Source organism: Anopheles coustani, chromosome 2 (genome assembly GCF_943734705.1).
Source record: "Anopheles coustani chromosome 2, idAnoCousDA_361_x.2, whole genome shotgun sequence".
NCBI classification, from domain to species: Eukaryota; Metazoa; Arthropoda; class Insecta; order Diptera; family Culicidae; genus Anopheles; species Anopheles coustani.
In genome coordinates, this window is record NC_071289.1 from 15,124,634 (window position 1) to 15,140,497 (window position 15,864).

The 15,864-nt window shown below is 46.7% G+C and overlaps 1 protein-coding gene across 1 annotated transcript; it reads left to right on the forward strand.

The window, feature by feature from the left end:
- The first annotated feature begins 603 nt into the window (after positions 1 to 603).
- LOC131262499 (UDP-glucosyltransferase 2-like) lies at positions 604 to 14,362 on the forward strand. The gene is made up of 5 exons (XM_058264514.1): positions 604 to 1,672; positions 5,516 to 5,735; positions 5,839 to 6,087; positions 11,464 to 11,503; positions 14,351 to 14,362. The coding sequence occupies exons 1-5, from the start codon at positions 604 to 606 to the stop codon at positions 14,360 to 14,362; spliced, it is 1,590 nt and encodes a 529-aa protein (XP_058120497.1).
- Positions 14,363 to 15,864: the final 1,502 nt, after the last annotated feature.

The following is a 15,864-nucleotide window of genomic DNA, read 5'->3' on the forward strand; positions in this document are numbered from 1 at the left end:
GTCGATCGCAAGTGGACGCGTGACCGTTCGGGTTTGGTCTATGCTCTCGGAGTTGCAACGCAAAGTAAGATAGAAAAAAAGGCCCACGAAAACTCACACCAGAGAAGAGGAAAAGGAAAAAACAAACATCTTCACGGTGTCGCGTAGTAGTTACTCACACGACCTGCCCGATAGGGTAACGCTCGGGGTGACATCGCGACCGGGGGCGGGACTAGACCACTAGGGTGGGGTGGGGTGGGGGATGTTTCTTCTTTTTCTTGTTCGCTGCCATTTCTAACGCCATGAGGACATGCGAGATGCGACGGACAGTCGCGGGTTGTTTGGCTGCTGTTGCCGAGTTTGTTTGCGAGTTCGGGGTTTTTTTTCCCCCGTGTGTGCGGTACGCCGACCGATCGCGGTCGTATAAAATCACAACGAATGCTTGTTGCATCTTTTAGTTGATAGACGGTCGTATCGCGAGCCGGTGGATCTCAGGACGAATTTAGTTTTTCGCTTCGTTCCTCGTGGAGCGCTCGCGAAACGATCCTTGCGTGGAGTTTGTGGTGAAAATTATTCTAGGATTATTATAGAGGAAAAGAAAAGTGTCCTCGACGTCGAAGGACGATGTGGTGCAAAAGGGTGAACATTTGCGGGCTGGTGGCGTTGGTGGTGGCGTTGACGATGCCGATCCTAGCCGACGGTGCAAGGATACTGGCCATCTTTCCATCGCCCGCCCGAAGCCACCAGATAGTGTATCAGGCGTATGTGCGCGGGTTGATCGACCGTGGCCACCAGCTGACGGTGATGACGACCGATCCGTTCGCGACGGACCACCCGAACGTGACCGTGATCGACTGGAGCTACTCGTACCGGATCGTGAACGAGAACTTCGACGTGGTCGATATGAAGCAGCGCAATATGAACTTCTACCAGATCGCGACGCGGCTGCGCACGCTGACGAAGCTGTTCCTGGAGGCGCAGCTGGCGCATCCGGACGTGCAGGCGCTGATCCACAGCCGGGACGAGCACTTCGACGTGGTGATCGTGGAGTACTACCAGTTCACGCCGATGTACGCGTTCGCCGAGCTGTTCAACGCACCCATGATCGGCATCACCTCGATCGACTCAATGGGCACGTGCCACGAGGCGATGGGCAATGTGATGAACGTGGTCGCCCACCCCGAGATGAACCATAAGTTTACGCGCGATCTCACCTTCCTGCAGCGGGTGGAGGCGGTCGTGTCGAACCTGGTGATCAAGTACCACATCATGCCGACCGACTTCGTCACCTTCGATCGGATGATCGAGCAGAACTTTGGCAGCAATATGTCGCGCTCGGCGGACCTCATACGGCGCGTCGACTTCCTGCTGGTGAACGCCGAACCGAGCATCGGCTACGTTCGTCCCATGCTGCCCAATTCGGTGCAGATCGGGTTCATGCACATCCACCCACCGAAGTCGCTGCCGGCCGACCTAAAGGCGTACCTGGACCGCTCCGAGCACGGCGTGGTGTACTTCAGCCTCGGGACGCTCATCCGCAGCGATTCGCTGAACCAGCGGAACCTCAACCTGTTCCTCGAGGTGTTCAAGTCGCTCAAGTACGACGTCCTCTGGAAGCACGACGCGGACCTCGACCTGAACGGCACCACCAACATCCGGATGGAGCGCTGGCTGCCCCAGCAGGACCTACTCGGTGAGTTTTCCCGGCCGGCGCCAATTGCACGACGCGAAGGTGTGAAGTGCTGTCCGACGCAAACGGACGCGAACTCCGGGAACCGGGCTTCCTAGAATCCGTGGCCACTTCTGTGTGTTTGTTTGTGTTTGTGTAACAACTTTTCACACCTCGTGCTACGAAAATGGCGGGAACGGGCACCCGTTTTTTTTCTTCTGGCACGACGGGAAGAGTGTTAAGAGGTGGTAAAAAAAAGGGAACTTCACTGGAATGACCGATGTTGGCAACGGTAACGAGCAACGACGAGGGTGTTTAGGTCCGGTCCGAAAGGCAAACAACATTCGTCCGCATTAAAAACCGGCCACTGACGAGGGGCCCCGGTTTAATGGGACACCGTTTGGCGAAACGGTAATGGCTACCCCGGCTGGTTCTAGGGAAGGTTCTATTTTTTACGCATGTTAATTTCGCCTGTACGATTTTGGCTTTTATTTGAGCAAGCAAAGGTGAAAAAAAAATTCAACCCACAAGCCAACGTAATGGATTTATCTGTCTCGTTGCGCGAACCGAATGTGCGCTTGCTTAATTATCATTTTACAGCAGCCGAAAGGGACACTCATAAAAGTGCCGTAAAGTACGCGTAATGGCACTGTTTGAAATAGATCGTATGAGTGATGTGTGCTTAGTTTTTACTCTTCATTATCCTGTCAAGGTCAAGTGGCGTGTGTCAAGAAAATTCCCAAAAATAATTGCTACTATTTGCAAACAAAACAGCCTTACAAAAAGTTTCGCCATTACGCTTCACATGCTGGGTTACAATGTTGGCCGTTTATAGCTGGTGGTTTATAGATTTCCCCTTAAAACATACCCTAGAGTTGTTTTTTCCTAGTTTATGTTTACCGCTTACGATCTATTTGTAGTTAATGTACCTTTGGTTTGACCTCGTTCAAAATCAGCGTACAGTTAAGAGATCTTAAAATTTGCTCAACTTGTATCGTGCGATCAGTTTGTTTCGTTGTTGTTATTGATCGTAGCAATTCTCGGGTGCTGACCGGCTGTCACATTTGCAAGCAAATACGGATGAATGGAGCTCGAGTAAAGTGCTGGGAAAGGGCGAGATACAACGCTACAATGTTACGATAGGGAATCGTTGTTGAAAATGCAAATCATCGACGTGATCTCGATTGAGGCAACTTTCATTAGGATGGTGAGTTGAAATGGCTCCTGCTTCTGGCAAATAAAGCAAAACTTGTATAAGGCTATGTGCTCTGGAAACAAGTTTTCTATTTATAAAAGCAGTGACATATTTGGAACACGACAATTTGTGCAACTTTTATTTTCTTATCAAGTTTCGACCAGCATCCATTTGAAATTGAGTGAGGATGATTTTTTTTAATGATTTCATTCCTCCTCTCCATTCCACCAATTGTTTGGATTTGATAAAGAGTGTCATATTAACATGCCTATTTTTTTTTAAATTAACCTTCAACTTTCCCGCAACAAGATAAATTGAAAGATTAGAAAAGGTTGCGCCAACTCGTTGGGCCACTTTCGGCAACAATCAATCATTCCCAGCTGAATAATCAAGCGGATCAAATGTTTGCGGATTGGACACTGTCAGAGAGTGCCAAAAGTTGACCCGCTTGCGTCACAGGTTTGAGGGCTCACATACACCGCGTCGATTATCTGGATTATTTCTATGTTTTGCTCCGGGTTTTTGCGGTCGCAAGTGGTTTTACCGGAGGAAAACAGAGCAACCACCATTCCCGCACAAGAAAGCATCCTTGACCGACTTACGAGCTTCTATCCATCAAGATGAATTAAAAACCCCCCTCATCATCCGCACGAGAAGAAAAAGTGGCATTTCGTAAGCCACTCAATTTCACTCTCGTCTGTCGAGCGGGGTTCACGAACGATGAATGGGAGGATCTTCGACACATCATAACGATCGCTCGTCAACAGGGGAAGCTCCACAAAACGGCACACAACCCGACGAGGAACCCGTGTCGCATAATTTGCATCGACTCTTTATCGGCTGAGTCACGGCCTTTTCAGGGGTGGTGGGATGAAATATCGAACAAGACGGCGGGTTGACGGCGATTCCCATTGTCATCAACCGGCCCCCGCGAGCGCGCGCGCCCGCCTGCAAAACTGGTTTTGGGCTATTCTTGTGGCCACGGAGTGCGTCAAACGCGACGCGGCGAGCGATCGATAAAATAGACGAATCTACTGAAGACACCGATTGCATAATCGGCGCGATGCGGATTTTCGGCATCGGATGTGGATGTTTTTGGCCATGCGAAGTCAAGTTCATCGGCAAAACTGCGCCGCATCGTGGTGTTTCCGAGGCGAACACGTTTCGGGATGCGCCATTTGTGCTTTTCAAGATCATCGCTGCCTCTGCTCTTTCTGCGGCTGGCAAGGACGAAAGTTGCATAAATTATGATAGTTATTTCTTCTGGGGGTTGGCGAGGGGTAGGCTTTCTTTGCATCTTTCCCGCAGCACCTGTGGCGGAGAGGTAATCAATTCCACGCGACGTTTTTGCCGAAGGATTTCGAAGATGCGGGATTGAAATTCAAGTTCAAATATTGGCGGGATGCTCGGCATTCAAGGATGTTGCCGGTGGATTCAGCTTCCATCTGGTTGGTTTCCTTAGCTTTTGTTAAACGATGTTTTCCTTCTTCCTTGTGAGTTTTTGTAGTTTGACATTTTTCCTCACATATCTGACGAACAAACTTCGAATTGATTTTGTTTGAGAGACCGATCGTTGTAAGATAAATGCCAATTTATCTCCTTACAGCTTTCTTACAGTAAATACACAAATATAATTGAAATGCACGTTGAATGAATGAAGTTAATAAACACTATGTACACAGGCGGATCTACCTATGAGTCGACTGAGCGTTCGCGTTGGCTCTGAGCCGCGGGTAGAAAACCTAAGAATCCACCGATTTTATTTGTCCATGATATTTTTCATACATTTACTTTGATTTTGCTTCATCATTGTCTATTTTCGGTCTAATCTTTCCATTTGAAGTGCCACGACCTATTTGCAAAAGCTTGCATTGGTATTCATGCAAATTGGTTTGCTTATCTTGAACTACGATAAGAATTAATCGAAAGATTTAGTAATTAGAGAGCTATTTCAAATATATTGTGCAACCATGAAAGATCAAAAGATCAATGATAATTATTTGCACTTTAAATTAAATATATTCTTTTAACAAATAAATAGATTTGAATGTGTTAAAAGATAAAGAAAGTATGAAACCATCGGGAAAAAGTGTAACAAACAGTAGTTTCGAAAAGAAAATAGTTTGATCCGGTGCTGGTTATGAAAAGTGAAATGTTTATTATTTGTTACAAATCTTATTCATACTCCGATTTTTCCAATAACATCAATAATTTTAAGGTTACCTGTTTTATTATTTTAAAACTGACATTTATTCAAATTGTAAATGAACCACTTTGTGCTAATCGTTGAACTTAAACTAACCTCAAAGAGTTTCTTTTAATGTAGGTAAAAAACCTGTTCATGTGTAAATACTATTAAGTAAGAAAAGAAAAGGCGATGAAAGTTATTTAGTTCAAATCATGCGTACTTTTGTTAGCTTTTTTGTTTGATTCAATGCAATCTCTTATGATATTTTCGTAAGTATCAATAGTTTCCGAAAACAAGTAATACTTTCAATTTAATAGATGGTTTTGATTTAAAATTTATTCATGTAACCACATAAATGATTTTAATTGACTCTGTACATACTCCTTTCGATTACTTTTCTTTATTGACAATCCCTGACCTCAAAGGTTCGACGATCGTTACGAAGGATTTAGCTAATTGATCCCTTTGGTTTGACTCTTTCCAGCGCACCCGAACGTCAAAGTGTTCGTAATGCAGGGCGGCCAGCAGTCCATGGAGGAAGCCATCGACCGGCACGTTCCGCTGGTGGTCATCCCGTTCAACTTCGACCAGTTCGGCAACGCGGACAAGGTGGTGGAACGGGGCATCGGTCGCTCGGTGTGGATGGAGCGCCTGACCGAGGAGTCGCTGCGCGAAGCGATCTTGGAAGTCGCCCGCAACAAGAGGTAGGCTGGCAGCATCCCGGGCCCTTCGAGCTCGAGGGTAGCGTAGCGTGACGCGTTTGTTTGCTAACGGTTCGGTTTTTCGTCGGTGGTCCTCTCCCGCTAGGTACAAGCGCAACATCGCCCGTTTGGGACGACTCGTTCGAGACCAGCCGATGCGACCGGTGGAGAAGGCGGTCTGGTGGACGGAGTACGTGATCCGCCATGGGGGCGTCGACCACTTCCACTATCCGGCAGCCCGAATGCCCTTCCTGCAGTACCACTACTACGACGTGGCCGGTGCTGGGCTGCTCCTGCTAGCCGTCCTTCTCGGTGCCCTGTACTTCGTCCTGAAGCGCATCGTACGGTTTCTCCTGTCCCAGCTGGGCAGTGCCATCGCGTCCGGTCAAGGTCGGCTCGAAAAAGCACTGAAACTGAAGTCGCTCTAACGCAGAGGCCTCCTCGGAGGCTCCCGAACGTGTCACGGCGGACCGAGTGCAAACATCTCGGCAGCGGGAGCGGAGGTTCCGAAATGTCCATTCCAAAAGCCGACATTGCGCTCGATGGCGCAACCCCACTCGAACGCGCATGACTGGAGTCTGTCGACATGTGTTAAGTAAGTTAAGGTTTTCGGCGCATCGCGCGTCAATCATGCAACGCCCGACGCCAGCGTCCGGCCCGGGCCCTTTATCGCCTAGAAACTCTTACCCACAGCCGTGAGGACTGTGCATACGGCCGCGCAAGTAGGGTACGTTACGTCTACGGGTTCGATGATTTCGCAGCTCTCATTAACGAGCAGCCGTTCGAGGTTTACTTTGAACCGTCTCCCGGGCGGACGGAACCGTCTTTTTACGACCGATCTGACCCGGCGTGGCTGTGGGAAACCTTTCCGCTTTCTTTCTCACTTCCCAACCCTCTCATCGGAGGCACCTTTTCTCACCGTTCTGCATTAGGTTAGCTTGAATGTCTCCTCCCAGCGTCTGCAACTGGGATTTGACAGTTGTTTTGATCTGCGTTTTTATCGCAGGCTTGTAAATATATGCGCGAGTAGCTGAGGTTTGGCGGTTTGCTGAACCGGTTAAGATACCGATTTCCTCCATCCTTTGATGTCGCTGATTTGGACAGAAAAGTTGCATTCCGCATTCCGTTCACAGACAGGCAGCAGGTCAGGGTTAGTTTAATGATCTATCACTCTAGGAAGCATCGGCGGCAGCAAAGGGGTCGCCATTGCGAAGGAATTCTAAACCACGAGGCCATTTTCAAACGCGTGTCACACACCAGGAGGTGAAAACCAAAAGGTGCTTTGTTGGGGGCTCGATAGACCAGGATGCGAACTGATTGCGAGTGCCGTGTTCGTTGCATCGTTTTGCACAGTTAGTCTCGTAGTTAGTGCGACTTTGCGGAAATTGCACATCGTAAATCATTTCGGAACTGGCGAGCCTCCGTTCGGTCGAATGGTCGAACCGGTGAAAGAGAGCTGTGGCTTTCGCAGGGTGACGTTTGTAAGCATACCGCCTGCTTTGGGATGGGCAAACGGGGGGACCAACCCCTCAGGAGTCAGTTATTGTATGTACGTTAGCTTAGATCTAGGAGTACTTTCGTCGCAAATAGTGTTAAAAACTGCCGTAGTGTGGATATGGAAATGGACGTGGATGTGAAAATAAAAAATGAACATGTGAAATATCATGCAATTGTGCGAATTCGTTTTGTTTGTAGAAATTCGAAACAGCTGGCCATCAAATAATTGTATAATGAATAATGATATGTTTGTGAAAAAGCTCATGCATATTGAATCGCATATTGAATCAGTAAAAAATCGTTACCATTAAAAATACGATGGAAAATAAAGAAAACAAAAAACGACGGTTGACTCAAATTTGTTCGAGACTTCTTTAAATGTAAACCTTTTGAAATATTTATATTGCTACGACAACAACAGTGAGCAAACCATTTTCGGCATCATCACAGGACCGCTTTCCCAGCCAAGGTGGTGGCCTTTGCTGCACGCTTGCCAGTGGTCGGCGGCACAAGACACGGCAAGGTCAGAACCCCCCGACGACACGTTTGTTTGCCGTGACTTTATGCATGGCAACAGTCGCACTATGGACACATGCTAACCCCCCACACACACACACACACTCCTTGGGTGGGGAAATTGTGTTGTGGCTAGAACGGCGGCACACACTCGCTCGACACTCAAACACTATGGACCGTATGGAGTGCCTAATCACATATTGCATTCGGAAAGTGTGATATATGGCCTGCACTTTCGACCCTTCCCGGCACCGACAAAGGGCGAACGGATCCTCGTACGCGTGCGGTGGTGGCGCTGATGAGGATGAGATAGTATTGTTTGCCCTGGATGCCATTGTTTCCGACGTTCTGGAGCGTTTGGTGTCCAGGGGAAAACCCCGGAAAGGGTGCAGGGGAAGTGGTGTCGAGGGGCAGGATTTTCCCTTGGTTGGTTTGATCCATGACATGCAAATGATTATGTTTACATGCTGTTATCTCCCGCTCCCGGGCTCCAGCACAGAGCACTGGCAGGCTGGCTGGCTGGATGGCTGGACGCATCCTTTCGCATCGTCTTCGGAAGAATGGTGCATGGAATGCTTTCTTCCGGGTTTATCTCCCCGGAGGGCCTCCGCCGCCCAGTGGTACGTTCGCTGACCTTTTCCTTTTCCGGGTACCGAGTATAATATTTTAACAAAATTATCATCTCTCCGTGCTCGGGGCATAGGGGGTTTATGTTGGGCCAAATTGAAATTACATTCAACATGCCAAGCCACTCATCCGTCCCGTGAGCAGATGCCAGCTGTGTGGTAGTGAAGGTAGCTCTGGGACGAAACGGGAGTCGCACCAGTTCAGGGTGTGCAGTCCTCTTACCGTGAACTCGGAATCAATTAATAATTTCAAGGGATTAAGCAACGTACCGGTGTGTTCCATCAGCTCCACATTCAAATGTACTTTCCTTTGCATTTACTTAAAATTTATTCACCCGGAACCTAAGCACCACCTTATCGAGACACATTTCTCTCCGGGCTCCTGTATGAAAGTCCTATTCTATATCAGATCCTTAATGACGAGTCGTAGCGGCATGTCTCATATTGTGAAGTGCATTATTTGTTCTGCTTTACCGAGCAATTTTCTTACAGGGTGGTGGTGTTAGAATGATTTCCCTCAACAGACGCTCCACTATGCAATGCAGGTAAAACGCTTTCCCGGAAGGGGTGCGAAGGGAACGAAGCAAATTCCACTTCCTACGAATTAATTCAAAAAGAATTCATTTTGGCACAAATGGATGCAAACTTGTCTAGTTTGCAAATTTGTTTGGCATCGATCCACATTTTTCGCGAACTTTGTGTTTTTTTTCGTTGTCCCTATCTACATTTTTCCTAGTGATGGCAATTATCCGAGCCAAGCCAAGCCAAGCCGTGTCTGCTAGTGGCATTAAGTGTGCCGTTATTTTTCCTTCCCTGCATCGATAATGTGCCCAATAAAATGCATTAGTCGCCCGCCGCTTTGGAAGCCCTTATTTGAGAAACAAATTTTCTCGATTTGAGAACGCAGATGGAACAGAATCAGTCGGAAAAACTCTGATGCAAACGAATTTTTTATGCATGTTTCTAATGGCATAAGGAAATACAAATGTTCTCTATTTAAATATGCAGACGATCGCAAAGTGTTAAGTTGAATTGAAAGTGTCCTTTGCACGTTGATTTGAAGGAAAATAGAACCCTGACGGTGTACAGCTTCGGCCTGGGAGTGCCCTATACCTTCGGGTTTATAAATTAATCATCTGATGTGATGATACATCGGTCGGTAAGCCACCGGATATCAAATGTGAAATCTATCATCTGCCACTCGGATGCTCTTGATTCTCAGCTTATCTTGCCGACAGGAAAGGATAATGATTCCGCTGTAATACACCTGTGCTCTCTTGCACTCCCTTGCTAGGGCCGTTATTCGCCCCCCGCTAACGAGGGAACAATTCGATTAGCTTTCCAAGCACCGTCCGTCTTATTGTGGCGGTGCGGAGAAACAAGTGGTTGTTGCAATTCTAAGAGGCTTTGGGTACAATGATTCTTACCGAATGGATCGAGACGAAGCAAATTATCATTAAAATAATTCATGTCTGCCTTCCTACACTCGAAGATCCGGTGCTCCTACATACATCCTCATCGAGCGCAACAAAAACAGCCGCTTATAACGAAGATTCCACATCTTCGTTGCGGATCTCGTTCCGATGATGGTGAAGACAGCTTCCTTCAACGGTGCCTCAAGCAGTCATATTCTGCAATCGCATCCTGCACCTGACTAGGTTTCTCGTTTTACTCCCACACACACACATAGCAACGTACACCATGCCAACATGTAGGGTCGTGTCCTGCGAGTGACAAACCGCCAATGCCTGCTTCCTGCCGCACTTCGCCATCCACACTCCTTTCCTTCCAACGAAGGGGAATAATATTTTCACAAAACATTTATTGTTGCAATAACAAATACGTGGATCAATTACGTGACTCGAGTGCACCGAATAAGAGAGCTCGGTTCGACGAAAGGAGCGAACGAAATGGCTGCTAACCGGAAACAGCGAAAGCCTCTAGCCGTACGCCACGGTCCGGAAACTAGGGCATACACTGCACGCGCATTCGATTGCAATCGCAACGACCCCGTTAACAGGAATGGAGTGTGTGTATGTGTGTTTGGCATAACTCTACTACAGGCATGGGACGCTAACGATTTCCCGTTGCCGGAACCAGGAAGGATCCGTTCCGTTTGACAGGATGTGTATCTGGGGAAGCCGGTGTTCCCTGGCCAAGGCCTGACGTAAGATGAGATGCTGAATCGAACGAAAGGATCAGCTTTCCATTTTCTTATTATATGATAATGCTCAACAAATGATGATGCTTTGCGAAGCCCGTTGGACAATAGGTTTCTCCGCGAAGAAAGTGTAGAGTGAAGACATGTTGAGGGAATCATAGTATGCGCTGAAATGAGGTATCAGGTAATTTACTGATTTGCTATGTTGTCATAACAGGTGAACGAAAGGCAGGAGGACACTCTTAATGAATTGAATTGTCGTTCTTAATGCCTTGTTTATGCCAAACATTTTAAAGCGGAGGTACTTGCACCATCATTTTTATCAAATATTTGTTCCATACTTGTAGAAATAATTTAAACTAGGTATGTGAATCTCTGGCGGCAAAAGTGAATAGTCTTCTGTCAAACAGACATCTACAGCAACAACCGCAAATTTGCATCACTAAATTTAATTGTTGATAAACCACCAAGCTTTAAACAAATCAAATGACCATCGCAATTCATGTTTGTACGACCGATTTTCATTAGTGCTGTGTTTATAGTTTAAGATCCAGTAAAAAGTAAACCCTTCGCCGATTCCGTCCTTGTAATACCATACCACCGTATGGTAACACTTCTAGCTGGAAATGTTGAGCTGAACAAAATAAAAAAGAAAACGATATAAAAAAAAACAATCCAAAAATGACCCGCGGTGACCGTGTTCGAGGTGGAATGCGGGCTTATCTTTAAACGAAAATCCAAAACTTTCTCCTTTACTGTCAGCCATTTTTCGGCGTCGCAATGTAGGGCTTGTTACGCTGCTTAACCTAAAGGGACATAAAGTTCGTAGAGGAAGAGAGCGTGAGAGAGTGTGGTAGAGAGACAATGAGAGAGTTTTCCGGATCGTGAAAATTGAAAGCACACAAAACTAATTATAAAACGGAAATTAAAGACAAAAAAAAATAAATAAACAAACGAATGCAACCACTATCGTTTGGTCAATCATGTGGAAATGGGCGTCGAGATGCAACCGTACGGGGAACACCAAGAAACGAAACATTTTTCATCGTATCATTTCTGGTCGAATGCGGCCGGGTGGGTGCCTTTTTCCGCACCACGCCCCAAAACCCGACCCCCCGAACGCACGGATGATCCTTTGGATTGGAAATGATTTGCTTTCCGGGAAGGGAGATTTATTCGCAAAACAGAACCGACCGGCCAAGGAACGCTCGGTCCAAGGAAAACCCTTGATTAGTTTGTGGGATGATGGTTCCACTGTCCCATGGTCGGTCCCGGCGGTGCCATCTCGCCCGAGCAGGACCTCGGTTGTTCCGGTGGAGCGGGTCGCCTTCGGTTTCCATTCCATTTTAAAGCGTACAAATTATATTACTCATTACACACAAAGAACTCATAAGAAGAAAAGGCTCCAGACAAAGGGATACGAAGGCGTGCGGAACTCCGGCAACAAGGCCACTCTCGTCGTTGCTGCTGCAATCTGGTTAACCTGCACCCGACAGCAGCCAACGGCAACGATGCATCCCGCACCGGATAAGTGCATCATCCGAACAAATGCATCCGTTTAGCAGCTCCGGAGCGTCGCAAGGAAAGATCCGGCAACGATCTGTGACCGGCGTTGCTGTGGGAGTCACCAGCCCCGGTGTCACTTCCAGCGCTCCCCATTCCAACGGCACGCTCGGTAACGGTTCTGCAATTGCTTTCATGCTCAATTTACATCAGTCCCCCGTTAGCATCCGTGCCGTTTTTGGGGACAAAAAGGTAGCAATTTGGTGCACCGAGTCTTTCTTCTCTTGCTTATGTGTGTGTGTGTTTTTTTCCCGCTTTGTGCTGCTTTTGGTTTCCGTTGTTGGCAAACCCGAAATTGGATACAACATTTCGGAATGAGAAAACACTACTCCGTACCAGAGTAGTGTAACCCCTTCCTGCCATCTTCCTGTATGCTAGTGCCTCTCACCCAACACCGCATCACACGACGCCGTTAAAGATGAAACAGCAAGCCAATGGACGGAAAACTCCCCGGGACCCCCCCGGTGGCGGTGGTGCGGTGCACGAAGCCGCTGCAATGTAACGATAAAAACAAGGACTCGTAAAACACGAATCTCAAAATGCAAACAAATTCCAACATGCTCCCCTTTCCTCCCGGGGCGCCCCAGTGCCAGGGTTTTCCAGCTCGACCAAAGTTTATCCCCCGGAAAAACCCCAACCATATTCATGCACACATAACACAGAGCGGGACAGGCATTGCCATGTTTTGCGTCAAAATGAAAATGAGAATGGCAAACCACGAACGAGCGAGATAATTTCATGTATCTCCCGTTTCGATCGAAATTACAAAGTATTGTTACCACTAGTTGTTGTGATTTCACCGGAAAAACTAACTACCACCCCCAGCGCAGGTTCCACACGGGCCCAGGGGCGGGGAGGGGAGTCGAGGAAAGGAGGGTCGGATTCTGGGTTTCAAAAATAAATGCCAGAACATAAACAGAATCTCAAATAAACCGAGCGAGGAAATCAGAAATGTCGACGAGTTTTCTGAAATTACAAAGCGCTTGTCGTTCGACATATGTATGAAGTTTACTTTATTAAGTACACTGGAAATAGATCAGACTAAACGAAGGAGGGCTGTTTTCCTTTTACAAAAGCGTAATATAGGTTGGAGTAAATTAAATAGTTCTAATAAACATAACAGTTGTTTGACAATCTAGCTTTTGAACATTTGAAATATATTGAGGTTAAGTTGGCGAGGAATTGATTCTCGAAGCATCAAGCATCGCTGGACTCTGCCCTTAAGTTGGAATTCCACCCGAATGTTGGACGTCCGAAATTTATCCACAAAACGTGCCAGATCATAGAAATGATTCGTAATGAGTAAGATTAAAGTGGGTGGCTGGTTCGACCCAAAGTTAAAATTATTCCTTCTCAACCCCGCCGCCATACAGCCCGGAAGTTCAGATCGTTCGACCCAAAAAAAAACATGCCAACCGGATCTCCCCTTCTCTTCATTGCAGTTAGTTTTCTTTTGTTTTTCACAACATTTGCGCACAAGGATAAATGCAAATGACAAACTACTTCGCGGTGACGCTCAAGATAGATGTTGTCCTCATTTAGTGAGAGTCTCCTTCCGTTTTACCTTCGGCTGCTGGACAAATATTCAACCGCAGCATTTCAACCTACTGGCCCCTAACGGTAGGCAATCGGCACGACGTGGTAACTTTGACACTATCTGTACCAGCGACGTTGTTTTGGCTGTTTTTAAATGCTAGCAACAGCGAAAATGGTAATTCTTCTAATTCATCTTCTAGTCTTGAATATAATGCTAACAGTTGAGTGTAGTTAAAATATAAGAACGTCATTTTTAATGATAAAATGTTGAAAATCAACGACGAATTAAAATAGAATAACAGCTTTATCGTTTTTAAATGTTTCAAGAAGCAAATATTTATGCATGGAAAATCAATTTTAACTTGAAAACTAAAGTTGGATATCTAAATAAATGCTTATTGTGATTCACTTCAAACATGATCTTTCGCCCTCAATCTACGTATGGCTTATAAAACGAAGAACTTATTCATCAAATATGTGCTAACTCAACAACGGCAGTAACCTGTTCTAGGAATTACACTTTTAGAGTAATTATAGATCACTGAAGTTTACTCGTGCCGGGTTAAGAAACATCTCAAATTTATTGCATCGTTGTAAATGGCAGGGAATTTCTTAAGCATTGTGGACAATTCAGCCCACTTCCAACGATCAAAAGAATTCATTCGATTCGTTTCACTGCATTTCAGCATCTAAATTGTCTTTCACATCCATTCTTCCAGGTGAACGATTAAATCTCAGCAGTGCAATCACTTTCCTCATCCGCAAGCGACTCGCACCTCTAGTAAATTCACCCGGAGCGCACTCCGCATAAATTCCCCGGTTCAGTAGTTTTATTTACAGCGTTTAATTCCGGGACACATTTCGAAAGGCATTCCCAGTGGTTCAGTAGTCGACCGACGCCGCTCGATGCAATTGCAATCAACTCCAAGGAGCTTCCTGAAGTGTTGATGATATCTTTTGGGTGGCATCCATCCTTAGAAAAGTTTCCGAGGCGATTTTAGGGCGCTTGAGATGAAGACGACCGAGGGAGGGGGTTTTTGATCGAAGAAAAACGCAAATTCCAACTTCAAACAATTGAGTCACGCGGGACATTGGCGAAGATTTAGGGTTCACCGAAACCGGTTTCGTTGCGTTGAGGCCCACGAGAGCAGAAAGAGAAAAGTGAAGACTTGCGAAAGTAGTTCCATCGAGTTGGCGTTTAGTCTGAAAGCCGCTGCATTCGGTGCATTCGATGTGAGAGGGCGATCGGCAGTGGGTTGGCTGGAGGCTCCAAAGTAGCGTCGCCTTAATCCGTTTGATAACAACGTTTTCGTCAACAGGATTCGGCCCATTTCCATTACTTACGGCACGGCAATGGTGACGAGGGAAAAGGAAGGCCGGCGTCGGTAGACAAGAGGAGGAAAGAATATTTGAACGTATGCATCGGAAATGGAAGCAGTGCCAAAGTAATCGTTGCGAAAGTGGACCCAATTCCACCCGACAGCACATTTTTCCTTTTTTGTACTAAAACGATACCATCGTAGTTTTTCCACTTATCCCAGCTACCCTTTCAGTATTTCCTTTCCAGCTATCCTTTTCTTTCGCTCTGCTCTCTTTGCGCGCTCTCGACTCAATCCAGTCCGTTGTACTTTCGGTTGCACCGGCGTTGGTGGTGGTGGTGGTGAGGCTGATGACGGCGATGATGTTCCGGTGGAAAATTTCATCGCTCCAAAAAACGTTTCCCGCCCAACCCGAAGTTCGAGATCAAAACGAATTTTGTTTTATCACGAGAAAATGAATCGTTAAGAAGCCGGAAAACAGGCGGGAAAATAAATGCGAGAGAATAGGAAAAGTTTTCCAACCCTTCTATCGCCCTTCGCTTTCCCAGCCAGACGACAATGATCAGTGCGCAATGCATGCCGGAATCGTTTCCACAAACGGGCAGGCGTGGTTCGGACCAGAATGAAAAAGAAAACTCACACACACACACATACACACACACCAAACGGGACTCCAAACGAAACTCATCGTGGAAAGGGGTTGGTTGAAAATGATTTTTCCGTCCGGTGTAATGGAACGGTTGCAGCATTTCGCCGGCTCTATCGGGGACGCTTTTTAAAAAGTGTTTCCCGTCCATCGTTCCCGCCGGAGGGGGCAAAAAGGGTGCCCGAGAACGAGGGACAAGAATGAACGCTCCGGCAACCGACAGTTGGGATGGCCGGTGGAAAACTTTGCTAAAAACCTAGAAGAAATA